Below are 26,863 nucleotides of genomic sequence, written 5' to 3'. Positions count from 1 at the left end.
AGTTCATCACTCAGTCCTAGCAGAAAACAGAGAACTTCATACCAATATTAAAAAAAAAAAATCAAAACTCTCAGGTTACTTTAACTTTAAAGGCTTGTTTGTCACCTCTCCTGTGGGGAGTAGCTCCAGTGTGGTTAGTCCTGTAGGAGGACTCCAGGGCCATGAGGAAAGGGAAGTGTACAGAGGGCTGAGGGAAGACTTAACTTTCTGGGTAAAGCAGTGATAGATTAGCAGTACTAGCTGAGAAAAAAATATGCCAGGAGTGCCATACAGCATGGCAAATTTTCAACTTTCCTTTCTGGAAGGGAGGGAGTAAAACATGTGTAGACATCTTGATCCCAAGATTTTGTTAATAAGAACAAAATGTGAGCCCAGCTCCTTGGATGGTGGGTCCAGCACCAGGGCTGGGCTGGGATGTCCTGAAAAGCATGCACTGCACTGCTTTCTGGCCATGAAGAGAGAGACATACGCAAAGTGGTGCGGCTTGTCTGACCCAGCATCTTGAGGCTCTTTTTTTTGTCTTCTTTTCCTCCAGGCTGTTTTGGGAAGTATTAACTGGGCCTTTCTAGCTGTGGATGAAGCCCATCGGTTGAAAAATGATGATTCTTTGCTGTACAAAACACTGATTGATTTCAAGTCCAATCACAGGCTGCTGATCACTGGCACTCCTCTTCAGAATTCACTTAAAGAGCTCTGGTCCCTGCTGCATTTCATCATGCCAGAGAAGTAAGTCTCCTTTTGGTCCTTCAAAAAATATCTCAGTGTCCATTCTTACCCAGTAAGTAGGCTTGAGGGAGTGCAGAATGGCAGAGATCACTGAATTAAACTCAGTGGAGTTAGTAATGAAATGGGAGCAGACATTGGTGGGGAAAATTAGAGGTTAAATGACTAACACAAGGAGTATTTTTGGCAGCAAACTGAATGGGGAAACCTAATACGTGTCTTTCAAATCTGTCTGCTGTCTTAGAGCCATCTCAAAAAAGTTAAACTTGTTTTCAGCAATCATCTCAACCATTTCTGAGGTTTCCAGTACACTGTGGTTCAGCCACACTTGCCAACCAGTCCATGGCAGTCTCCAGGAGTATTGCTCAAAGATGGTGCAGTCTGGCTGCTGTTTGCAAGTCTGCATTATAGCAACTGTTTTGGTTGCTTTCAAGAAAAATTGGATAAGACGAGCAAGCCCCAAAACTCACCAGAATTATGTTTGACTGCAAAAGGAGCTGTCCCCCAATTTGTTTTTGTTGGATCACAGAAAGAGCAATGAAAAGATTCAAGTTCTCCCAAGTGGAGAAGAGCAAATCTTGGCATTTCAGAGGAGCTGTTGGAGGAAGCAGCAATTGAGAAGAAAAGCCTTCAGAGCAGTATAAAGCAGTGTAAATATAAAGCTGACAAAGCCCTGTCTAGGGGGAGGCACTAAGGAAAGTTTGGAAACTGCTGCGAGGTGAATTCCAGCAGAGGACAGTAGAGCAGCATACTGAAAAACCTGGGATTTCGGGTCCTGAGATCAGTGTGGATCTCAAAGATGAGATGTGAGGAAGGCTAAGCCCAGGGAGCTTCCAGCTTTGCCACCAGTCTGTTCAGTTAGTCAGAGCACTTGTGAACCTTTCATCCCCCACTGCATCTCCTTTACACTGATGCTCTCATATCTCACTTAGTGGGACCATATTTGATAGATGCTGAAAGATAAGACATGAGTTGTTCTGACCCCTCTCTGCTCCTTGTTTCTGTGTCTAGGTTTGAGTTCTGGGAGGATTTCGAAGAGGATCACGGGAAAGGCAGAGAGAATGGCTACCAGAGCCTCCACAAAGTCTTGGAGCCATTTCTCCTACGCCGGGTGAAGAAGGATGTGGAGAAATCTTTGCCAGCCAAAGTGGAGCAGATTCTCCGTGTGGAAATGTCTGCTTTGCAGAAGCAGTATTACAAGTGAGTCATTTATTAAGTCACTGGGAGTGCCAGCAGCAACAGGCACATCTTTCTGTGTGGGAAGATGTTTCAGTATACTGTGTCCTTCAGAAAGTAATGTGACAGCCATCACCTGTAGTACCAGGTGCTTTGTGACAGGAATCTCAATTAGTATTTTGTGGTATCTTTTCCTCTAAAAAAGCATCTTCAGACTACTGGAGATGTTTTTTAGAGTGATGCAGTTTCACTGGTCAGCTTTGCAAGACAGGGACTATGTCTTTCTTGGAAGAGTCAAGCTCTGCAAAATTGTGGTGCTTTCTAGTGTTCAGCTGTGGTCATATCAAGAGGAAAATAAGATCAGACTTTTTAGTGAGGAAACAGCAGTACCCTATAGAAGAAGCAGAGAGACATGGAAGGAGGAGAGTAGACTGATACCTGAACAGAGTGTCCCTGATGGGTTGTATTCCTCCTAGGCTCCTGTCTGCTCAATCTGCACCGTGAAATAAGCTGAACTTCTTATTTTTCCTATCTGCAGGTGGATTTTGACAAGAAACTACAAAGCTCTTTCAAAGGGAACGAGGGGGAGCACATCTGGTTTCCTGAACATTGTGATGGAGCTGAAAAAGTGCTGCAACCACTGCTACCTTATCAAATCTCCTGAGGAAAACGAGAAGGAGAATGGCCTTGAGACCCTGCAGGTGGGCAGTACCTTTGGTTGCCACTGCTTTTCCTTAACTTTGCCATTTCTTTTTGCCTCCCACCAAGGAGGGCATGTGGTGAAACTTTGGTTTCTGTTGCTTCTCCAGTAGAGATTGTCCTCACAACTGAGCCACTGAGTCTCCTGTCCTCTGCTTTCACTGTAAGCAATGTTTTGTGGCCATCTAGAGTGGGAGGCACATGCAATATACAATCTGTCTTGGATACTTCATGTTGCCTGTGGCCCCTGCTGTGTAAATCCAGATTATTTGATTAGAGGTGTACAGGAGAAGCATTGGCCCAAAAGCAGCTGATCTCTGTAGGTCTCTGTAGTGTACATAAGTGTAAGGTTGGAAAGCATCAGCTGGAATGATGGTTATTCCTTTCAGTCTCTGGTCAGGAGCAGTGGAAAGCTCATTCTCTTGGACAAGCTGCTCACCAGGCTGAGGGAGAGAGGCAACAGAGTGCTGATCTTCTCCCAGATGGTGAGGATGCTGGACATCTTGGCAGAGTACCTGACTATCAAACACTACCCTTTTCAGGTGAGAAACATCAGCATAGAAAAAGTGGAGTTCACTGAAAACTGAAGAGTATATGGGGGGGGAGGCAGGGTAGTAGAAAAGTCACTGACTTTTCCTGAGGTTCATGTCTGGGCTCATGGGTTGTGCTCACTGAAATCCACTGGAGGGAAGTGGGAAGTCCCTTTATTTCTGTGTGGCTCCATCTTGGCAAAACGCCTCCTCTGAGCCCCCCCTGCTTTGCCTCTTGTCCTGTGATAAAACCCGGGGAGAGGACGGCAAAGGCAGAGACCCTGGCTGGCAGCCTGTAACAGGAGCTGCAGTGTCACACCCTGTGTGACTGTTGCCTGAGCAAACCCCCCCCTCCTGCCCTCACAGCACAGCGGGCTCAGACAGTGTGGTTATTTTTAATCAGTGTCTGTTTTTAATAATGAGATGCTGCAGGCAGGGAAAGGGTCTTGCAGGGCTCTCAGGACTTGGGTGCAGCAGCTGCTCAGGGTTCCTTTACCTCCTTTCTCTTATCATTCCTGTTGATTTTTCCAGCGTTTGGACGGCTCCATCAAAGGGGAGATCCGAAAGCAGGCACTGGACCACTTCAACGCTGACGGTTCCGAGGTACCACAGCTGGGGCTGTCCTGCCTCAGGGGATCTGGGGGGACTGTCTGAGACATAGATCATGTCTGCCAAGAGGGGGTTAGCTCAGTTCACTTCTTTCACATCTGCAGATGCTGCTACAGGCACAGATAGAGGAGGTTTTGCAGTTAGCCACGTTGCTTGCTTCAAATCCCCCACACCCAAAGAGCAGGGCTGAAAGTCACATCTCCAGCAGCATATCTACAGTTCCTGGGGAGGTTGGGAAGACCCAGAAGGTAGCAGTTCTCTCCCCATGGTCTGGGGAACAGAGATGGTTGTTAAATCATTCCTTCAATCTGAAGGTGGTTTTGGATATGAAGTGGCAGAGGCAAAAGGGGGATTTTAAGTGATTGCAGGCAGTGGAGCCTAGTGTTGGAGCTGATAGTGTAATAGGAGAGGGCATTTTAACGCTCTTGCCTGGGCTTGCTGACTCAGGGTGAGGACACTTGTTTTGTGCCACAGTCAGCCTGGCCATGTGAAATACCTTTCCTTGCTCCAGAAGCCTGGACTGGAGGGGGACTCTTGGTGACACAGAATATACAATTAGGTACTTTATGGCTGTAGGAAAGGAGAAGGAATGCCTACAGAAACTTCCCTGTCTGTTCTCCTGGGGGCATCCTTGGGGCTCAGGTATCATGGCTCTAGCCTGGCACCCTGTGCCCTTGGACAGTGACTCAAACACTCTGTGTTGGTTGCTGATCTCACCCCCAGCAGCCTCAGACAGCTGCCTTTGTAGGAGTCTGGTGGGCAGTGTGTCTGATCTTCCAGAGTGGCTCCAAGGTGCCCTTGCCCAAGCTGCTTGGGTTGCTCTCCTATAAGGATGCATTCCTGGCATTTTCTGGGATAATGCACCTTTCAACCCTGCCAGCAGTGCTGCATTTTGTGCCTCAGACTAAAGACCAGTGGTACTTAGCCTGAGTGACCAGGGTGTGTGGGAAGGAAATCCTTTTTCTGCTTTCTTATGAAGTACAAATACAACAGAGCCCTCCCTATGTTTCTGTGCATAGCTTTGAAGTCACCATTGCTATTTTATGTCCACAGTTACAGTTAACTCCTGGATGCTTTTTTCTTTCCCCCAGGATTTCTGTTTCTTGTTGTCAACACGAGCTGGAGGGCTGGGAATTAATTTGGCCTCTGCTGATACTGTTGTTATCTTTGACTCTGACTGGAACCCTCAAAATGATCTTCAGGCTCAGGCTCGGGCTCACCGAATTGGACAAAAGAAGCAGGTGGGAAGAGTTAACTGTGGTGTTTTTTTCTGTGGTTTCAGTGTGGGCATCTAAATGGGCTCCCACTTCACTTTTTTGCCCCCAGGCCTGACTCCAGAAAGCTCATTTAAAAGCCAGGAAGCAAAAAGGCAGCCCACATTTGCCAGATGCCAGGTTCTTCTGTTTGCTTCGGATCCTAGCATGGTTCAAAAACAAGAACCTAACACGTGGCATCACAGTTCTCAGCCTAGTGGACTCAGTTCTTTCTCGTCCTTAAAAACTTGGAAAGTAGAACATCCACCTTCACTAGGGTTTTACTAGATGTTTGAGAAGTTTTATGCTAGTTTGGATTTAGAATGATTGTTTCAGAAGATTTTTAGTCACACTGCAGGATCAGTGTTAACCAGCCCGATTTTACCTGATCTACCTGAGATATAAAAAGCATGTAGGATTTTTATCTCCAAAATCTCTGCTTGGAAGGGACCACCTTAGTGAAACAACAGAGGGTTGCATGGCTGTGTGAGCAGAGCATGTTCAGGTCCAGGAAACAGCTCTGTTCCTCTCTTGCCCTTCAGGTGAACATTTACCGCCTGGTCACAAAGGGTACAGTCGAGGAGGAAATCATTGAGAGGGCCAAGAAGAAAATGGTGTTGGATCATCTGGTGATCCAGCGGATGGATACCACTGGCAGGACTGTTCTGGACAACAACTCTGGGAGATCCAAGTAAGTGATTGTGTCAGGAGAGATGCCTGGCACAGCATGTGGTACGACGAGCTTCACCCGCTGGTACCTCGCAATATTTGTTTGATAACGGGGCAAGGGGCTAATAAATCACGGCAGTTTCCACTAATTTGGCTCAAGCAGCCATTCATTTGGACACATAGGATAAAGGTGATCAGAAGAAAAAACCTAATTTTAATGAATTACCTGTTTTTCCTTCTCCCTTCCTCCAAGAGATCATCTGGTCTGAGGGAAACTGGTGGTGGAACAGCTGCAGTTGTGCAGTGACCTCAGACTTTACCCATTTCCCCCCAGTAGAATGAGCTTGTTCACAGTAGTTGCCTGTGTTAGAGCAGGAAAGAGGTGAATAAAAAAGCTTTCTATAGTGCTGGGTAGAAAATTTCTTTCTTACTTTAATTAGGAAGAACTTTGGCAGTTCTGTGCTGTAGCACTGCTGGCTTAACATCTTGAAACACATTTTCTTTCTCATTTATTCTTTTAGCTCAAATCCTTTTAACAAAGAGGAGCTGACAGCTATTCTGAAGTTTGGAGCTGAAGATCTCTTCAAGGAACTTGAAGGGGAAGAGTCAGAGCCTCAGGTAATTTGAAATTGAAATCACATAGCTGTTTCTGGTCCTCTGCATGGGGAATGATGTGTGTTTGCTCCCTCTTTGTACTTGCCCTGTGCATGAGAGCAAGTCAGTGAACAGGGCATGTGTGAGTCCAGAAGAGCTGAAGGAGGAGAGCTCTGGGGTTGGGGAATCAGGAAAAGCCTTGTTGGGGTTAAGTAGTAATGGTCACCAAGAGATTCCCTTAACTCCTGAGGGTTCATTCTCTAGTTATAGCACAGCCTGCTGCAAGCTCCTCTCCCTGCCTCCTCTGAGCACTTCTTCAGCATCCTTTTTTGGTTGGTCTCTTAGAGAGGCAGGAGTCAGCACAGGGAAGTCAGCACAGACTCTCTCCTGCCTCAGTGCAATGTTGCTTGACAGTGTAGTATTGAGTGCTCTGACCAGTCTCTTAATGGCCTGAGTAACAGAGCTTCCCCTGAGGGAAGAAGTCCACAGTTAATACATCTCACTGTCTGGATTTTTTCCCTGCTGCTCAACCTTGATATTCCCTTTCTTCTGTCACCCATATTTATACCCTTTTGTACCACTTGTGTTAGTTCCTCCCTGCCCTTCATGATGACACCCTGCAGATACTGGCACTTTATTTAGCTCTGATCAGCACAGTTGGCTATTGCACCTCACCAGTGTGTTCTCCTAGCGTCTTTTTTCCTGCTGTGTTCTGCATGCTCCACTTCATCACTCTTTTTTTTTTTTCTGACTGGAAGGAGATGGACATTGATGAGATTTTGCGTCTGGCTGAAACACGAGAGAATGAAGTGTCCACCAGTGCCACTGATGAGCTCCTCTCCCAGTTCAAGGTACAGACACCTCAGCTCAGTAGTGGGGTACAGGAACGTGGCTCCCCACATCCTGCCACGGTGGTAAGGTCAGTAAGAGACAGAACAAATTAATCCTGGTGAGAGGTGACCTGTGCAAAGCAGCTTGCAGAGGAGGTGTGTGTAGATTTGGTAGCTGGGGAGATGTTTAGGCATTCATTTCATTTCAGATAAATGGTTTTGGAGGCTGTGAAGAAAATGCAGAATTTGCCAAATTTGGAAACAAACCCGATAACTTAGAGGCTCAGCAGTACTGCTTAAACTGCACGTACTTCCTCCAAAGCTGTTAGCCCAAAGACATGGCAAGGGACCAGGAATGCACTGACATAGGGATCAATTATAAAGTAGTTATGGAACTGTTGGCAAAGTTTCTATGGGCAAGGAGTTGAGGCTTAGCAGACAGCTCTGGAGTATTCCTGCCAGGGGAGGGAATTTCTAAAAATGTTTTGTTTATAAAAGGTGGCCAACTTTGCAACCATGGAGGAGGAAGAGACAGAGCTGGATGAGCGGTCCCGGAAGGACTGGGACGATATCATTCCAGAAGAACAGAGGAAAAAGGTGGAAGAGGAAGAAAGGCAGAAAGAATTGGAAGAAATCTACATGCTGCCTCGAATCCGGAGCTCAACTAAAAAGGTACAGTCCATCTCAAGGAGCTGAGAGGCAGAAAGCTAAAGTTGGCAAAGGGAAGGGAAAGGGAAGTTGTCTTGCCATCTGAGGGCTCCTTCCTTCCTTCAGAGTTGGTTAGGAGTAAAGCCACAGGCAGCACATTGACTTCTTGTTGGCAGTGGGCTCATGGTTTGCAAAGCAGTGTGAGGGCCCATTTTGGATTTGATACAAGTCTCCTAGCAGACAAGATAAAGAGAACCTGAGTGAGCATGGCATGGAATAACCAGCTAGAGAATGCAGATATTACTGCAATTTATGCTATTTTCTGGCTGTTTCTTTTCCTTGGGCTTTCTGGCTTCCTGGGCTGCTCTTGCCCTCTCTTGCAGGCAAAAGAGGTGTTGTCTTCTCCAGTCCTTTTTCAGGTGATTTGATCTGCACCAATCCATTGTACAGCAAACTGTCAGAGGAGGTTATTCTGGGATATGGGAATTTAAGGGGTTATGAACTGTTCTCTGGGATGAGCTGGGGAAAAACATTCAAGTGAATGTTGAAGTCATCATACTGGATGATTCCAGATTGATTTCTGATTCCAGATTGATTTTCAAAACAGGCTACGGGAATGTGGTGCAAAACCACAGTAATCACTGTATTGTAGTGTATCTTATACCTTAGTAAATAAAAATGGCAACTGTGAAACTGCTGGCTGGAAGGCTCTAAAGGGAAGATGAGAACCAGAGTCTTAGCTAGCTGGAATGTGCAAGGATGTGCAGCCGTTCTGAGTTGATGACATGGGCTTCTGCATCTTGAGTAATGCACACCAAGGTGTCAATGTGCAATAGTGCTGCTGCAAGACAGGTATAGGAAAGGTAGGTAGATTAGCAGTTGGTAACTGTACTGCTGTTTTTCTGATACATACAGGCTCAGACAAATGACAGTGAATCAGATGCAGAAACTAAGAGAAGGCTTCAGAGATCATCTGGATCAGAAACTGAGACCGAGGATACCGATGACGAGAAGAGACCAAAGCGCAGGGGGCGTCCTCGGAGTGTTAGAAAAGATACTGTGGAAGGATTTACTGATGCTGAAATCAGGAGGTCAGTGCTGAGTGTGAGAGAAGGTTCAGAGAACAGACAAATACCATGCAGGTGGGGAAAACCCCAGGTTAATCCATGAGTTGTTCACCAGTAAGCACACCAGTGGGTTAAGTAGAGCTGATTCATTAGGACAGCTTCTCCACCTTTCTATAATTTAATTTGCTTCCAGCTGGTGACTTTAACATTCATGTCTGTGCAGAGTGGACTGGACTGCCTTTAGTCAGGCTTCATGGAAGCTGGTGCTTTCCTAAAATTAATCCTGGTTGTAACTGACCTTCCTGGGCCAGGTGTATTGAGCTAATTCTATATTACGCACAAGGTTTTAGGTGCCATAAGATACAAAACTGGAGAAGGGACAGATTCTGGCCTTCCTGACATTTTTCTGGCAGTAGTCCTGCTGATTTAAGCTTTATGTGAAAGGCAAAGCTCTGGCAAAGTAACCCTATGAGAAGCACTGGTTGTTTCCTTGATCCCAGCAGTTTTGTATCCCCTTCTGCACCATGTCCCTGAAGTCAGCTGGGAGCTGAATTCCAGACCATTATTTTCTTCTTCCAACTGTTGAACCTTTCACAAAGGACTTTGTCTTACGACTCTGCTCAGTGTTCAGCCAGAGATGCATAAGAGGAGGCTGAGAGTTTTCCTTGACTCTCTCTCCATCTCTGACTGGATATATTTTTAAACAGGAGATGGTCAGACTTAACAAGAGATGGTAGCTGCCTTATATCCAGCCCTGAAACAAGAGAGAAGGAGGGAGGTGCTGTGACATGAATTACAGCAACCATTTAGGTTATTAAGAGGTATTTAGAAGAGGCTGAAAGTGCACAAGATAAAAAAGGAGTAAATTCACTGATGTAAAAAATAATCTGTAGTTGAAGCCATGGGGTCTGCTCCCACCACATGGTACTGTTGAACTGCAGCAACAGTGTCTGAATCTTGCCCTGAAGTTGTGTATCAGTCATGGCAGTCATTTTCACAATAAAAATAAGACATAAAAATTAATACCAATCCTGTCTGCAAACTTCTGCGATGGATTGCACCAGACTTGTCTTTTCTCTGATGGATTGTTACACTTAGAGCCTGAGTGTTAAAATTATTAATGACATTAATGCCTCTTTTCTGTTTGGAAAAAGTGAAGTTAATAATTATCAACAGGGTGTGAGCCAATGCTTTCTTTCATTTATCTTTTACACTACAGTTACGAGATTCCTCTTTTTTTCCTCCATCTGTCAAACATCCAACATTCACAATAATGTTGTGTTCTTCTCCAGACGAGGTCATAAAACTCTTTTGTGGAGGCTAATGGTCTAGGAGTCTCAGTCCTGAGTGACACTTAGCTAATCAGTGGGGAATGCAAGGTTGAGAATATGGCAGGTTCTTATTAATATACTCAACTGTATTTCTGATACTTGATCCACTTTTTATGGCTGCTGATTTAGTTGCTGTTTTCTTGCTTTGTTATTTCATTGTTTCTGCTTAGGTTTATCAAGGCTTACAAGAAGTTTGGACTCCCTCTTGAACGGTAAGTCCCAGCCTGGCCCTGCTCCAGAGGGTTATCACAGGGAGGGAGAATGTTGTGTTTCTAAGCCTGGCCACGTACACGTTGCTGTGGGGGTCTGGTCCAGCCCCCATGGCCAGCACACAGCCAGGAGCCACTGCCCTGCTGTCCCCTATGTCTCAGTTGATGGGCACTGATGAATGCTGGCCAAAGAAAAGCAGCTAGAGCAGTAATGGCACCAGGCTGTACACAGCATCATCATCATCCTGCTGGCAGAGTCTGGCCCTGGGGGCATTTCCACTCTGCCTAGAAAAGAGAGGGAGCAGCTGCCTGAACAGCAAATGCTGCCCAAGGCACTTGCCAAGCTCTTCCAGATTGAATGTGGAGCATTTCCCTCTCACTGCCATATCCCTCTTGTAGGGAAGTGGGGAGATCCCCCAGGGGTCTGCAGAGCCCTGTGTGAGTGCTGTGTCCCTGCCTGAGGGAGGGAGGGAGGAATGAGGAAGGAGGTGGGCACTTGTGCTGGCTCTGGAAGTCTGTAGCCATTGCTGAGGTCTCAGAGTTGAGGCAGGCAGCATTCCTGCCTATTTTGTCTGACAAATGACTGTGTTTTTTCAGCTGGTTGTACTCTTCTGTTGTGAAACACTACAAGCCTTGCGTGTGGGCCTTGGCATTGCTTAACTTCAGCCAGGCAACAGGGACAGCAGATGGCAGCTTTTGACCATCAAATGGAGTTAATTTGGAACTGGGAAACTGTGACGGAACACTGTACAGTCACAGGGGGTGCTTCTTTGCCCTAGATAGACAGTTCTTACCTTTGTTTTAGTACTAAAAAATCCAAAGGATTGGATCACTTGTACTACATCTGCACTGTACTACAGCTGTAAGACCTAAAAAGAGACTCAAAAAGGCTAAAATGACTAAAAGACTAGCTTGTGTCCTGCATGAACTCAACTTATGTGGGTTTCATACATTCATCCATGTACAAAATTGACCACTAAAAGCTATGAAACAGTTGTGCTTGGGACTTGGAAACAGATATGCTGTATCAGATAGAAAACTTGCAATGTTTTTTTTTCTCCTTCCCCAGGCTGGAGTGTATTGCCAGGGATGCTGAGCTGGTGGATAAGTCAGTGGCTGATCTGAAACGTTTAGGGGAACTTATTCACAACAGCTGTGTGTCAGCAATGCAAGAATATGAGGAGCAGCTGAAAGAAAATCCAGGTGAAGGTAAGCAAAAGGGTTGTGTGCTGCTGCTGCTATCTTTGGTGTGTGTTTCATGGAGCTGGTAAGAAAACCATTTCCCTGATGCACAGGGAGGCAGGGAATGCTGTGACTCAAAAGCAAAGAACAAGCACACACTTAAATTGTCCCATTTCTGCCAGGTAACTGTCACCAACAGAGACTCACCCTGAGTCTTCTGCTTAGACTGGCGAATACCATTTGGCTTCTGCTGAACACAAGTTTTGCAGGGAGAGGCTGAAGTCATCATCTTATTTAATGCTGAGCCACAAGGCAAAGCAGACCATGGTTTAATTGCTCCTGGCATTAGGAATCAAACCAGTTCTGTGTACACCACGGTAAAGTGAGATCCACAATCAGCATTTCCTGGAGCTGTTATCATCAGGCACTCTCTGTGTGGCTGTTCTGTGCTGTTGGTTTGGAGATACAGGGGTCTGGGCTGGGTTTCCTGCTGGGTCTCTGCCTGTTGCAGCTGAGCAAAACTATCAAAGCAGCAGCTCCTGTGTACTTAGATGTGTATTTAAGAAAATGATACTGGGAGGTGTTTAAATTGCAGATTTTAGTGAATTAGTGAAAGAGAAATTGTTTTGGGGGCATGCCTTAACAAACAGCCTTTTGTTTAAATAAGAGGTTTTGGAAAAGGTCTTGATCTCTGTGGACAGACGTTTTTGGGTTTTTTACAGAGGCATTTCTTTTTGTTAGAGTTCTCATAATGGCTGTATTTTATTGTTGAGCAGGCAAAGGACCTGGAAAAAGAAGAGGTCCTACTATCAAGATTTCTGGTGTCCAAGTCAATGTGAAATCCATCATCCAGCATGAAGAGGAGTTTGAAATGCTTCACAAATCCGTTCCCGCGGACCCAGAAGAAAGAAAGAAGTGAGTATGGCTGAGTAGACAATGCAGGGAGAGGCTCAGAGAATTGAGAAATTGTAACTTAAAAGAGTTTAGATGTGTGGATTTGCTTTATCCTCTGTGGCATTAGAAGTAGCTCATGTTTTGAAATGCCTTCAGGTACCGCCTGACGTGCCGTGTCAAAGCTGCCCATTTTGATGTAGACTGGGGAGTGGAGGAAGATTCCCGCTTGTTAGTGGGAATTTATGAGCATGGTTATGGAAACTGGGAGCTCATTAAAACAGACCCGGAACTGAAGTTATCTGATAAGGTAGGTTGATTTGCGTGTTGCTTGCATTGGGTCCATGGCAGTCCTCATAGAGAACATGCTTGATTTACTTCAGAAACAGAATGTTGATGTTTGTAACCTCTCCAAAAATAATAATAAATAATAATGAGGAAAATAGTGACCTCCGTGGAATGCTACATGCTTGATGGAAAGCAGAGTTGTGTTACTTGATTGGCAGTAAATTTTCTCTGAGCAGTACCAGATGAACCACAGTAAAATGATGCAGGAAGAAAATGGTAATGTTGACATGTGTGGTTACATGCAGAGGATGGAGCAGGGTGCATTGGATGATCATGACTTGGTATTTCATTGAGCATCTCACAAGATGAGTCTCAATTTCTGCGTGGAAATAATTTTTCACAGATTTGATGCTGCTTATGTCAAGACTGGTCTGTGTTAGCTTTGAGGGTATAGTTACATGACTGGCTCTGGCAGCAAAGCCAGTTGGAAAGCCTCCATCTGTTTCCTCTGTTCCAATCATTCCCAGAAGGACTCTTCATGGGGGCCATGTTGAAATGATCCAGGTTAAAAATAAGCCACCACCCATTGTCAGGAGAGTGGAAGGAGAGAAAACTGCAACACAGGGCTGAGGAACATTGAGAATCTCTATCCCAGCTTTGCTTGTCTGTATGCTCTATTCCCATGACTTCCCTGGTAGTTTTTTTTAGCAGAGATCAGTCAGTGGCCAAGAGTCGTCCTGCATGAAGTTCAGAAAGGCATTTTGCAATGGAAACAGCTGCCTTAGACCCACCCCAGTTCCTATAAAGTTAGCCTAGTTAGGAAGCTGAGGTATCTCCTCCACAAAGTGGCACCTTGCAGCCTTGTTTTCTGTTAAAAATTCTGCAACTGCGTCATTGCTGTGGCAATGCCTTAGGTTACCAGAGGGGACCAGCATGCTGCCACAAGGCTGTCACAAACAAATATGCTGTATCAAGGAGAGTGGACTCAGCTTTGCAGTTCAAGGTCCCAAATGGTTTTGGGACCTCTTTTTATTCTTTCTGTGCACTGAGGAGAAAGGTCTTGGAGAATCTAGGAAGTTGCACTGGGGTCCTTTCACTTCTGCAAAAGGCCAAGGGAAGGGATGCCTACTCAGAGGTTTGCTTCTGGCTCGACAAGGAGAGTCCTTGTGAGAGCTCAAAGAAATAATTGAACCTTCTTGTTCCCCCAGAAGGTCCAGCATCTCCATCCCTTTGCTGAGCTTGGAAGGACTTCTGCTTGTATGTCTCTTTTTTCTCAAGGTTTGAGAGATGCATGTGGGTGTATTTTTTTTTTTTCTTCTTTATCAAAGATTCTACCTGTTGAGACAGATAAGAAACCTCAGGGAAAACAGCTCCAGACCCGAGCTGATTATCTACTGAAACTGCTGAAGAAAGATCTCGACAAGAAAGAAAACATGAAAGATGGGGAAGAGGTGAGATGTAACTGCTTTATTCTAGGGGTTTGGAGATGAGTGGTTGGCTGGTGGCAGGAAATAGCCTGAGCATCATCTGCATGAAAGAATATGGACCTGTCTGTTGTCTAATTGCATTGTGATACTGAAATTATGTTTAGCAAGGGGCAGATAATTACTGCACTTTCTGAAGAACTCAGGCTCATCAGGCTTCCTGCCACCCTGCAGGACCTGCATCTGTTTGCAGGATATTCAGGAGATAAGTAGCTGTAGCTATTTGCTTGCCCTGATTTGCTCTGCGTTTTCACCAGGGCAAGCTAAAGAAGAGGAAGCCACGAGTAAAGAAAGAGAACAAGACTCCTAAAGTCAAAGATGAGCATGGGAATGAACTCTCCCCTCCTCGGCACTCAGACAACCAGTCAGAAGAAGGTGAAGTTAAGGTAAATCAGCTTGGTGGACAGCAGCTTTTCCAGGTTCCCTTGAGCTGCATTGCTACTGCAGAAACTCACCTTGGGAAGCACCCCTAGCAAATGCCCTGGGGAGTCAGCAGGGATCTACAGAGTGCATCCCCCCAGAAGACTGACAAATTCACAATAGCATCTGTACAGCTGTCAGGGTGAAAGAAGGGCCTTTCCCACCTGCTTTTTTATGTTTGTACTACAAGTGTTTAGGGGGAGCCTAGAATGGCCACACATATCCACATTCTTGACTTGGAGGAAAGGTTATCTCAGGACAAATGGTGATGCCCTTATAAAGGAGAGAAAGAAGAATTGTTTCCCTCTCCTTTCCAGTACGTCAGCCAGTGGTGAAGCTGGAGTTTACCAAGGTCATGCTGTTGCTTAGAAAACCTTCTGCCTTTTGAGTGGCTTGGCTTGTAGTCTAAGGTTTTTTGTTCCTGTGCTGATCAGTATCTAACTTAGGGGCTGAGTGTTCTCGAACACAGCTGGCATAGGAAGGCAGTGTTTATCTGCAGTTTGGCAGCTGGTTACAGATTGGGGTTCATCTGTTTTTTTAATACCTTTTTGTCAAGGTTGGGTGGATTGCAGCTGGTTAAGCGGGGCTTAAACCAGAAAATAGAGGTGAGGGGAAGGACTTCACCATGGTGCTCTGACTGCTTTTCTAGGAGGATGGATTGGAAAAGAGCCCAGCAAAGAAGAGGAAGAGAGAGAACAAAGAAAACAAGGAAAAACAGACAACCAGTAAGAAGGAAAAGGAAAGTGAAAAAGAGAAAAAGAAGACGAAAGAGAAGAAAGAGAAGGTATGTGGTACTCCCAGGAGCAGTTTAAGAGAGGAAAACGTCTGAGCAGAAGGGCAAGCAATGCAACTTAGAATTCCTTAGAAGCCCTGTGTGAAGAGACATCAACGAAGTACTGTGGGGGAAGGTATTACGCCTTTTTCAGCCCTCTCAAATTCTTATTGTGAACAATTGCAATAAAAATAGAAAAGGCAATATATCCTAAAGCTTGATGGAATGTGAAAAAAAAGGGAACCTATTTTGTCAGGCTGCCTTTAAAGTGCAGATGTCCCTGTGATAGCAATATGGCCAAATAGCTGATTTTAAGGAAGAAAGGGGGAAGAACCTGGAGTGCTCAGATCAAAGTTATGTTCACCAGTGATTTATCATGGAGTTGGCAGCTCCTTGTCTGTATTCCCCTTTAATTTAAACTCACCCCAAATAACCCAACTGTCCACACTGTCAAGACTGTATGTTGTCCTCACTGCTGTTCAGGACTCACCAGAATGAGTGTTTCAACATCAATGGTATGCTGTGGACTAAAATGTCCCTTGAATTCTGGGTACAACTGCCCTGAGGCTGGGTTCAAATTGCAAGAGGAGTTAAAAGTTCTGCATACTCTGTTTTGACACTGACGTCATAAGTGCAAGCCAAGAAGTTTTGTCACATATGTTGAGGGAAGTTTCCTTTCCAGTGATTTTTTTTTTTGGTATGATTTTGACTCTAAAGTGCTTTGACTGCAACTAAGTCATATAAATCAAAATTTACACTAACAGACCATAATTGGAGATTGCTTTCCAGAGGGTCTGAGGACTACAGACATCAGATGAAGTTGCACATCCTTGTAGACATGAGACTACTCTGAGCTCTGTATTTTGCAAGGAATATATAAACTTTAGCTTAACCTCTCTTCCAAGTCTTCAGCATTGGTTTCCTTTCCATAAGTGTTCAAGTCCAAAATGTTGCTTCTGACTTCTCTCTACTCCCTCAGGGATGACGTAAAGCTAGAGAGGCATTGAAGCTGAGAAGTTTGAGATCTGTGGAGGGAGGCTGTCCTGTGTGGGATCTGGGGAGGAGCAATGCCCAGGGTTTAACTGCCAGTAACAATAGTGTGGAGGTTGTTAGTTCAGTCACTTGGGATCCTGCAGTCTGGCTCACCATATGATGTGTGTAATTTGTCCTTGTAAAGCCTAAAGGTAGTGAAGCCAAATCTGGAAGTAAAGTGAAGAGATCACAAGGTCCAGTCCACATTACTGCAGGGAGTGAACCAATCCCCATTGGAGAAGATGAGGATGATGATCTGGACCAAGAAACATTCAGCATAGTGAGTATTTTCCTCGGGAGATGGGAAGGCAGAAACTTCAAAACTCCTCCAGCTCCTGATTCTCATCAAGCAATTGCACTGTTAAGACATTGAGATAACTCTCTGAAAAATTCAGGTTTGTGTGATGGCACATGGTGATCCCCTCCCTCTGCCAGGGGTGCCAGGTGGGGCAGGACAGGCGAGCTTGTCAACAGAACATGCAGAAGGGCTCTCTTTGTTTAGCTGGTAAGTTCCACTGCTCATTTGACTGCTGTGGGTTACAGAAGACCCTGCAGCCTTACATGGCAGTCTTCTTCCTGGGGAAGCCATGGAGCCTATGGGGCTTTTCCAGGTGGGAAAATATACGAGAGTGTCAAGGGTGACCTCCATACAAGATGTCATCTGAGCTGTGAGCACTTCCCAAGTTGTGTAAATGCTCTTGCAGAAAACATATCTGCAAGGCTGTTGTAGTTAGAGCAGGAAGAACTAAAGGAGGGGTTTCAGGCTCTGAGAGGGGCGGGACACAGAGGGTCTGTTCCCTGCCCAGACTCCATCAAGGTCAGGCAGACCCCAGCCCCTCCTCTCTGCCCACTCTCTGCTTTGCTGCTGTTTCCTGCGCTCCTTTACCCCCAGCTTCCCACCTACTCTGCAGAATCTGCACCCATCGGGTGCTGGGCAGAGCCCTGGAGCCCTCTCCTGAGTCAGCCCTGACACAGGGAGTCCTCAGGCACCCATCCCTGCCAGCATCAAGAGATATTTGTATGCATTTGTATTTTTTATTTTTATCCCAAATGTTACGGCTTTTCCTTCGTTGCAGTAAATCTTTTAACATTTTTTTTTTTTAAATTTCCAACACTAAGTCCCTCGTCCTTATTCCCCTTCTATCTTCCCTTTGGGAGAGCGAGGTAACAAAGAATAATTCTGTCCTCTGGGTTTTTGGTCCGCCCAAACTGCTAAGCTGTGATAAAGTGTAAAAACAGACTTTCAGTAAAAGTTGTCATGGCACTCTCCTTAGCCTGACTTGTACTGGGAGGTGTTGAAGTGCCATTTTTAAAAACAGGTCTTTAAATGCAAATCTGTGCGTTTGCTTGTGGGTCCTGTGTTATTTTTGTCTGTTTTTTTATTTAACTCTCCCTCCCTGTTGCATGAACAGTCCAGTCAGACAGTGAAAACCTGTCTGATTTACTGTCTGTGCACAGCTGAAAAAAGATGGTGCTTGCTTTTTATCTCTTTTCAGTTTTTGGCAGAAGCAATAGATTAAAGCAGCCCCAGATGGGGATGGACAGGGAGGCTGTTGAGGGACCTCTTATTCCACTGGGATCTCAGTTACGCTTCCCTGCCTGCCTTGGGATCAGTGAGAGAGCAAACACTGTGCTCTTACGGTTTGCAGAGCAAATTGTTCCCTTCTAAGAAGGGGCAGCCGAGGAGGTTGGGAGGCTCCCATCTTTTCCTGGTTATTTTTGTAACTGATTTCTCTGTGTCTCATGGTCAGATAAAGTTACCTCATGCAAATGAACTTCTTCCAGCTCTGTGTGATTAGCAAAGGAACAGTGTTGAGCCCTGGGTCGAATCACTTTCTGCTCTCTATTGCTTTTTTAAGTGCAAGGAAAGGATGAGACCAGTCAAGAAAGCACTGAAGCAACTCGACAAGCCTGATAAGGGACTGACAGTTCAAGAACAGCTGGAGCACACACGCAACTGCCTCCTAAAAATTGGTGACCGAATCTCTGAGTGCCTTAAAGCCTACACTGATCAGGATCATATCAAGCTATGGAGAAGGTGAATGATATTATGGTTTCTATGGCTCTTTATTTTGAACTTCATTATTGCTCTCCAGATCATCCTCTCCAGAGCTGGGTTGAAACTGTTTTCCAGAGAGGGTAAAACTGATTGGATGTTGGTTTTGAAAGCAGTTGGCAGTTAGACTGCTGATGTATCAATTAACAGAAAATATTCATGTCCTTCTAGGAACCTATGGATATTTGTGTCAAAATTCACAGAATTTGATGCCAGAAAACTTCACAAACTCTACAAGATGGCTCACAAGAAAAGGTCACAGGAAGAGGAGGTGAGATCTGAAGTGCCTTCCCTCCGGTTACTATCTTTAAAAGTTGTCACACTTGAACTGTTAGTACTTTCTGCCTCTTATTGTGGGTTTTATTATATGTTGTCAGTATGTGGCTTTCCTAACATCTAAACAGTCTGATTGCATTTGCTTCCTGTTTCATGTGGCATTTCTCCCTTCACCTAACAACACTGGTCACTTCTCCTGGCTGTTCTAACCAAGAAAGTGTGGTGCTTGATGTGGCATCTGGTGTTGAGTTGACCTTTAGAGCTAAAAGCCTGGGAGTGCTGTTCCATGGAGATAGGATGCAGAAGCAGAGCCACAAGGGACAAAACCTTGCCTGTCCTTCATCACATTTGTGTCTTTGCTATCCATAAAATGCCTGAGCACAGCTGGGTCACAAAGTCCTCAAAGAATTGGGTGTCCCACAGCGTGGGGAGGCTGCAGAGAAATCCAGAGGCTGACAGACAAGGTGATTGCTTGCATAATCTCAATATGTTGGTGGATGAACAGTTGAGCTGTAGCCCTCTCTTCCACCTTGCAGGAGCAGAAGAAGAAGGAGGACATGTCCAGCATAAAGAAGCCGTTCCGCCCAGAGCCCTCAGGCTCCAGCCGTGATTCTGTGATGTCCCAGTCTCATGTCCCTCACAATCCTCACTCCCAGAAGATCCACCTGCCCCCTTCCCACACCCAACAGCAGATGCATGGGCATCCACGTGACAACTATGGCCATCCAAACAAGAGACATTTCAGCAACACAGGTGAGTACTGACAGGCTAGGAGAAACCATCCCTGCTAATCTAGCAGCTGTTTGCTCTTGGGCACAGATCCTTGGAGCTGGTCAGGTTTAAAGGTGATGGGATGGGACATAAATTATCACTGTCCTTGTTGTTGAAATAGAAAACATGATGGCATGGTGATGAGAGGAGTGAAAAAACAGCACAGAATAAGATTTGGTAGAATAATGTTTAAAAAATTCTTAGAATAAAATTAGGCCCACAGAGGAGGAGAAAGTTCAAGGGAGACAGCAATATTTATAATCTGTTTGGAGAATCCAGTAGAGTAACGGGTTTAAACTAAAGTATGAAGGACACTGACTGGTGCTTTCCTCATTGCAGACCGAGGAGATTGGCAGAGGGATCGGAAGTTCAGCTATGGTGGCAACAGCAACCAGATGTGGGGTGGGGAGCGGCATCACCAGTATGAGCAGCACTGGTACAAGGACCACCACTACGGGGACCGGAGATCTCGTGGAGAGCCCCACAGAAGCTCTGGGAACTACAGACCAAATAACCTCTCCCGCAAGAGGCCGTATGAACAGTACAACAGTGACAGAGACCACAGAGGCCACCGAGATTATTATGACAGGTGATTAATTCCCTTCCATCTCAGGCTGGGAGGTATTGGCACTGAAGCACCTGGCTGCAGTGGGGAGGTTTTTCCTTGGGGAACTGATCTCCATCCATTGGTTTTCTCCCTGCAGGCACCACCACGACTCCAAGCGTCGACGATCCGATGAGTTCAGGCCTCAGAACTATCACCAGCAGGATTTCCGACGGATGTCTGATCACAGGCCACCCATGGGATACCATGGCCAAGGACCTTCAGACCATTACCGGTCCTTCCACACAGACAAATCCGGAGATTACAAACAGCCTCTCCCTCCACCTCATCCAGCAGGGTCGGACCCTCGCTCGCCTCCCTCTCAGAAATCCCCCCATGATTCCAAGTCACCTCTTGATCACAGGTCACCTCTGGATAGGTCATTAGAACAGAAAAACAATCCAGATTATAACTGGAACATTCGGAAAGCATAAAAGGGACTGAGAGGGGAAAAGCGCACATCTAAAAATATTTGTTTTGATACAACAGCAGCTGGTGTCTCCAGCCAGCAACTCTGAACGTGCTGCTATCATTTTGCTGCGTCAAGGAGGATTTTGGGAGAGTAGGTGGAGGAAGACTTTCCCTACTTCTTTGTTCTGGTTTGGATTCTTGTTTCTTTTCCCCTCTTTTAACATTGAATGTTGGAACCAGCTTTGTTGACTTGTTCTGTTCTATTGTTGTTCTTGTTTTCCCCAGTTTAATGGACCCAAGAGAATTTTCCTTAACCAGTGTTTTCCCCAAACCGAGGAGGCAGATTGATGCTCCTTAGGATTGTGCAGAAGGCTGTGTGCCTGCTCTGACTTGATGTTACATGATGGATGCTGCTTTGGGATTGGGAATAAACTGGTTAGGCTGGTCTTTGTATGTAACCAGCATAGGGCAATGGCAGGATACATTTGAGAAGGGATGGGAGAGTCCCTCAGCAGCCAGACTTGGTTGAGAGAGGGACTTGGTGTCCCTGCAGAGTGACTCCAAAGCAGTTCTATGCTGATGACAACCCATTGCTTTCCTGACCACATTATCATTTCTGTGTCTTTATCCATTTCAAGAAACTGGCTCTGCTTTGATTGCTGTTGTGTCCCCTGCAACAGAAGAGGAGTGTGGAATCTTTCATCTCCAGGGCTGGAATTGGCAAATCTTGACTCCAAGGGGATTTGGAGTTTGTGAAAAAAAGACAGACTTCCTTAGCAGTGACTTAGTCCAGTTCTATTTAGTAGGAAAGAAATTGGGGTGAGAACAGTATTTCCCAGTGGACAGAGCTCTGGAATTTATAACAGCTGCTTTTCTCTTCTAACATGGGTAGCTTGGAAGGTCCAGGAACAAACAGATGATATGTGAGAGCTGCAAGGCCAAAAGACAGCTCTGGGTGTCTGGGGATCCTGAAGCTCCTAATCTCCCTGTCACTGAAGTGCTCTGGTCTTAAGGCAAGTCTGGGCTTTGTAAAAGTGATCACGAGCCTTTACTGCAGCCAAAGGATAAAGGATGGTAGACCAGTTTTAAATAGGAATCCAGTGGGCTGATGCAAATGGTCACCTTCCTGCCACTATTCCACTAGTCAGCAAATTGCTAAAAAGTACCAGCACTGAACAACCTTCTGTCTGTATAAATTGGAAGTGCCCCTGAGGAGTTAGCTCCTAAGTGAGCAGGGAAAGAATGAAGAATTCAGGACTGGTTCTTAAAAATCCTTAGAGCAGATGTCTTAGGAGCCCAGCATGGCTGAGGGAAAAGAGTCTGTAGTTCAGCTCAGTGGACTTCAGGACAAACACTTCTTCCAAGTATTTTTAGTCAGTGTATGATCAGACCAGAGTCCAGGCTGGAGACTGGCATGGTGAGAGGCACTGCACACAGACTGCTGACCAGAAGTGGCTTGAGTGATTATTTTTGAGGTCCTCTGTCACTATTCATGGAGTCACATCCCTGGAGACCACAAAGCTCTCCCAGCAGCTGGGCTGCCCAGAGTATGGTGTCTGGGGATGTGTCATCTCCCAGAGCTCAGTATTAAAGACCAGGCTGTTCCAGACTCCTCTTCTTGGTTGGGGACAGAAACTGAACCTCATGTTCAGGTGCCAGTATCTAACCCTAATAAGCTGTGATGTCCTTTTCCTGAGAGACTGAGGGGAAATGGGTGTTCAGGGCTGGCTTCCTGACTCCAGCCAGTGCCTTGGAAGGCACACACAAACCAACACTAATACCCCTGTGTCCCCCTCCATGCAGTGCATCCCTTGAAATCTGCTGCTGTCACTCACTCCTTTCTGAGCCTGCTGCTTTAACAGGGCACACGGGAAGTGTTTTGCTCTCCTTTTTGGTTTTAATTTGCAAAATTTCCAGCATATGCAGTGTAGTTTTGCTTCCTTAGGGGCACTGTAGCACCCCAAGAAGGTGTTATGCTAGTGTTTACCTGTGCAGGAGGAGGTGCAGGTAAGTCTTCCACAGTCCCCCTTGGAGCTGCCAGGTGATGGGAGGTGTTGAGAGAACACGTTTCTGCGGTGTTTCTCACTAAGCTGTGACTGTAGGCACACTTGCTGTGGTATTCAACAAAGAGGTCCTTTCTTTTCAGAGGTATTAGCTTTTAATGTGAAAATGGAAGAACCTCAGAGGGGCAAAGAGAATTGCTCTTTTTGTTCACCAAGCGGTGCTATCATGATAGTAAGTTTGTGCCATACACTTGTAGCAGAAGGCAATACTGGCCAGACCAGTATAAGTTGGTGCAGGAAACTGAACCCTAGCAAGAGGCTTTTTTTATGTCCAGATGTGGGGGTTTCTGCTTGTTCCAGGTATGAGGTTGGTTGGGGCTTCCTTGTGAAACAGTAAAAGCTTTACCCATATCCATGGATGAGCTTTCCCAGCTGTTAACCTTTCAGCCTGATCCTGAAGTCACATAGTTTTTTCACTTACAGTGATTGGATCTTCACTGGGTTTGGCTTTAATGAAGCTGGAGAACTAGATTTTGGGAAAGTCCTTCCCAACCACACACACACACACACACGCATGCATTAATTTTTTTTGTCCCCTCAAAAGGGACCAGAACCAGACTCAGTCACTTGGATTTGAGTGGGATCAGAGGGGACAGGTCCACAGCCATAAACTTCACTGCATTGTGTCAACATTGGGTACAGCTCTTCCTTCTGAACCAGCTGCAGGATTCCCATTTAGCCTCTTTACAGGAAGAAGTAGCAACTTGCTGGGTTTTTATTTTTAGAACAGAGTTTTTTAGCCTGATCCCTTTGGAAATGATGTAAAGCTGTGAATTCACATGATACAAGTCCTGCAGACCAAAACCTGCTATGGACAGGTGGTGTGATGCCCAGCTGAGCAGTGCTATGACATCTGTACGTTAACAGTAAGTGATCCACACAAAAATATTATTCTGCTTTCACCCATTTCCTCCTGACCTCCGCCTCTCCTCTGGGGAGAGAAGAACTCTTACTGTAAAAATGTGGACTTTTAAACCTGTTGACTAAAAACAGTTAATTAATATTAATTTATATTTGTGAAAAAATGCCACTGTCCTAGTGATTTCTGATGTAAATATGTTGTTTATATAGTATGTATTAAATTTTCCTACATTGTAAAACTGCTGTACTTTTGATTCTTGTATATTAAAAAAGTGTTCCTGAGATTTTCAGCACCGTGCCAGGATGGTGAGTCAGGGAGGGGGGTCCTGCAGCCCCTCAGTATAGTGGGTGTCTGGGGACAGCAGAGGGTGGGTGCCCTAAAATGGAAGCTGTTAGGGGATCACAGGGTCCTTTCATGCCAGCCACGGGAATGCTGGGATGGGTGTTTTCACTCTGCAAGAATAAGCATGTTCTTCTTGGCTGTTTTACATAGTTCTGCAGTTTGTGGTGATAGACTTGGAAACTCCTTTGGATGGGAATTTCCACCTGATCTGGACAAGTTGTGCGTTTCCTCACTCGTTCCCATCAGAATTTCACTGGGACCAATGTTCATGTGTTCATCCAGCCTCTGCATTTCTGGATCTCTGGAGCTGTGCAGGCTTTTCTGACCCTTTTTGAGGAGAATTCCCCTTTCCCGAGGAGAAGTGTTCTCCTGTTTCATGAGAGTAGTTCTCAGCTCTGTCCCCAGCCCTATTGGGCAGGATGTGCCTCTCAGGTGGGATGGATGGCATCCTGCTGGCTGCTTTGCTTTGGTCTTTCCCCTCCACTCATTCACCGAGGCCCACACAGAAAAAAAAAAAAAAAAAAAAAAAGAAAAAAAAAAAAAGATGCAGGGCTTGAAAAGATTGCTCCCAAGTTATAAATGCTTATTGTAAAAAGGGTTTTTCACACCTGTAGCCACTGGGTCCTCTAGCTTCTCTGCTGCTGAGCCAAGTTTCAGCCAAGAGTGAAATTTCACAGCTGAGTTATATGCTCCTGAAAAATGGATTTTCTAATGGAAAAAGTGACTGGGGCTGGCTGTTGCAGGGAGAGAGGAGGCTTGGCTGGAGGGAGGCACAGGGACCATGGGAAGCTGGTCTGGGTGTCCCTGTCCTGGATGATTTTTTTACAATTCAGCACTGACTCCTCTCTTGTCCACAGAAAAGCTGGAGAAGCAGAGACTGAGGAACAGGAGCAGGTAAGAATAAGGGCACAGCGATGCTGGGGGACACTGGCATCCCGGCTCAGCAGTTTGAGCAGACCAAAAACCCAGAGGACAGAATTATTCCCTATTACCCCCGCCTCAACCCTGCTAAAGGGGAAGACAAAAGGACGAGACACTTAGCAGTTGGTAACTGGAAACATGTACTACAGCAGCGGAAAGGCCGTAACATACGGGATGAAGAACAAAAATTAGAAATGTATACAAATATCTCCACAACCTGCTCTCGATGCTGGCAGGGATGGATGCCTGAGGGCTCCCTGTGTCAGGGCCGACTCAGGAGACGGCTCCAGGGCTCTGCCCAGCACCCGATGGATGCGGATTCTGCAGAGCAGTTGAGGAGCTGGGGGTAAAGGAGCACAGGGAACAGCAGTGAAGTACAGAGTGGGCAAAGAGGGGCTGGGGTCTGCCTGACCTTGATGGAGTCTGGGCAGGGAACAGACCCTCTGTGTCCCGCCCCTCTCAGTCTGAAACCCCTCCTTCTTCAGTTCCTCCTACTCGAACTTTGACAGGGACATTGGTAACCCAGCGTCTCGCAGTGCCATGCTTTTACCAGTTCAATCCTGAGGCCTCCTCGAAGCTGATGGTGAAATGTCCCTCATGAGGAAACCCCTTGTCGGGATGCATCTCTACAGGTCCTAACCCTAACCCTAACCCTCCTCTGTAAGGACACAGTTCATGGAGCCCTGTGGCCATGCCAGGGTGCTGGCATAGACTGTTCCCTTACACCAGCACTTTGACCAGATGATGCTCTTTCTGAGGCTGGTGAGCAGGGGACCACTGGTGACCTCCACACAGAGCAGTGAGGAAGGGAGACCCTCTAATCCCTTGTGCTCTGGGCAGTTTTTATGTATGACTTTGCAGATTTGACTGAAGTCAAGCTCTTAGGAGTTGGTACAAATCGTGGCAGAGGGAGATTTGGCTCTTTCTGAATACTGCCAGTTCTTTAGGGCTCCGAAGCAAGGTGAAGATCAGGTCTCTGGTGCTGGGTGTTTTTGCATGAACTTACTCAAACAATGTGTTTTCAGTTGATGCTGGTGTCCTCTCCTGAGCCCAGCTTTTCAAAAAAGGAGTTAACAAAAAAAAAAAAAAAAAAAAAAAAAATGCAGTCTGGGTTTCCCTCATTAGAGGGCAGTAAGAGACCCAACTGGGGCCAAGAACAATACCCAAGAAAGGGGAGATCTTAGCAAGAGGAAATTATCAGGCTGCATATTCCAGCTGCTGGGATGAAAGACCAGGGGAAGGGTGACAGGACCAGTTTGGCTTGACATCTCCTTTCCCAAGGAGGCTCAGCATTCACATCCTGCCTGGCAAACAGCACCATCCAACACACAGGGAACAAAATGAGACCCACTCATTTATTGTCAAAAAAAACCTCAGACTTTACTTGCATTTCTCTCAATAAATAATTTACAGTATATACATGCAGTGACCCTCCCGTGGGTCTCAATGCAGGGAGGTGCAGGGGGGCATTCTCATAATTACCCCCTTTGCCTACTTTTTCTTTTTTTTTTTAATTATTTCCAAGTATCGGGTCTTTCTTGGCCACACTTCACCTTTAATCAGGACTGGGTCAAACACAACCAAAATAAAGTGCTTCACTGTTTGCTTCTAAAATAGGGATACCCCAACCAACATAAAACAGACACCACTGGAGCGCTCACCTGGACAGTGGGACTGAGCCACATTATCAAATAGTTTATTGGCTGGAAAAGAATCCATAGCACATTATGCTGTGGGGTGGGTGATTGCTTTATAGGAAAGGGAGGTCTTAAGGGAAGTATTGACTTGTTGGCACGCTGTGGCTCAGCCAGCTAAGACTGCTTTCAATAAACTTTGTATCGCATGAGGGATGCTTTGCCATTACCTATGCAGTAACACAGCAAAAAACAAATGTTTCCTCTTATCCAGTGACAAATTTTGGTTTTCAGAATTTGCATTTTGAGTTTTTATGGAAGACAAAACCTTGGTTCTTGAACAAAGGAAACAAAAAGTCCAAATTGGCCTGACTGAGCAGTTAGTGCTCTGGGAAACTAAACTGTCCCGTGCTGCAGTCCAGTGGTTGCTGTCCTCAGTGCCTCCAAACTGTGATATCCTTATTTCACAATCTCCTTTAAACAGAATATAATACCTGGGGCACCAGCAAACAAAGC

At 45.8% G+C, this 26,863-nt stretch overlaps 1 protein-coding gene across 13 annotated transcripts in view; it reads left to right on the top strand.

The window, feature by feature from the left end:
- CHD2 (chromodomain helicase DNA binding protein 2) overlaps positions 1-23,688 on the top strand; it is an 83,860-nt gene extending 60,172 nt beyond the window's left edge. For 12 of the 13 annotated variants that reach the window (XM_071754274.1, XM_071754273.1, XM_071754275.1 and 9 more), the window contains 24 exons: positions 536-726; positions 1,735-1,923; positions 2,438-2,600; positions 2,988-3,140; positions 3,660-3,731; positions 4,829-4,978; positions 5,533-5,681; positions 6,181-6,277; positions 7,012-7,104; positions 7,582-7,755; positions 8,647-8,822; positions 10,300-10,341; positions 11,408-11,547; positions 12,297-12,435; positions 12,571-12,721; positions 14,028-14,150; positions 14,441-14,569; positions 15,253-15,387; positions 16,553-16,687; positions 18,267-18,445; positions 18,635-18,734; positions 19,276-19,492; positions 19,850-20,099; positions 20,215-23,688. In XM_071754274.1, coding sequence (XP_071610375.1) covers positions 536-726; positions 1,735-1,923; positions 2,438-2,600; positions 2,988-3,140; positions 3,660-3,731; positions 4,829-4,978; positions 5,533-5,681; positions 6,181-6,277; positions 7,012-7,104; positions 7,582-7,755; positions 8,647-8,822; positions 10,300-10,341; positions 11,408-11,547; positions 12,297-12,435; positions 12,571-12,721; positions 14,028-14,150; positions 14,441-14,569; positions 15,253-15,387; positions 16,553-16,687; positions 18,267-18,445; positions 18,635-18,734; positions 19,276-19,492; positions 19,850-20,099; positions 20,215-20,548 — 3,681 coding nt within the window. In that variant the 3' untranslated portion in view covers positions 20,549-23,688. Of the gene's footprint in view, positions 1-535; positions 727-1,734; positions 1,924-2,437; positions 2,601-2,987; positions 3,141-3,659; positions 3,732-4,828; positions 4,979-5,532; positions 5,682-6,180; positions 6,278-7,011; positions 7,173-7,581; positions 7,756-8,646; positions 8,823-10,299; positions 10,342-11,407; positions 11,548-12,296; positions 12,436-12,570; positions 12,722-14,027; positions 14,151-14,440; positions 14,570-15,252; positions 15,388-16,552; positions 16,688-18,266; positions 18,446-18,634; positions 18,735-19,275; positions 19,493-19,849; positions 20,100-20,214 lie in introns of those variants that run through there. The other variant, XR_011727956.1, reaches the window with a different exon arrangement.
- Positions 23,689-26,863: the final 3,175 nt, after the last annotated feature.

This window comes from Heliangelus exortis, chromosome 11, assembly GCF_036169615.1.
Source record: "Heliangelus exortis chromosome 11, bHelExo1.hap1, whole genome shotgun sequence".
In the NCBI taxonomy this organism is placed as follows: Eukaryota; Metazoa; Chordata; class Aves; order Apodiformes; family Trochilidae; genus Heliangelus; species Heliangelus exortis.
The sequence above is the reverse complement of the archived record's forward strand: the minus strand, read 5'-3'. Positions and strand labels throughout refer to the sequence as shown.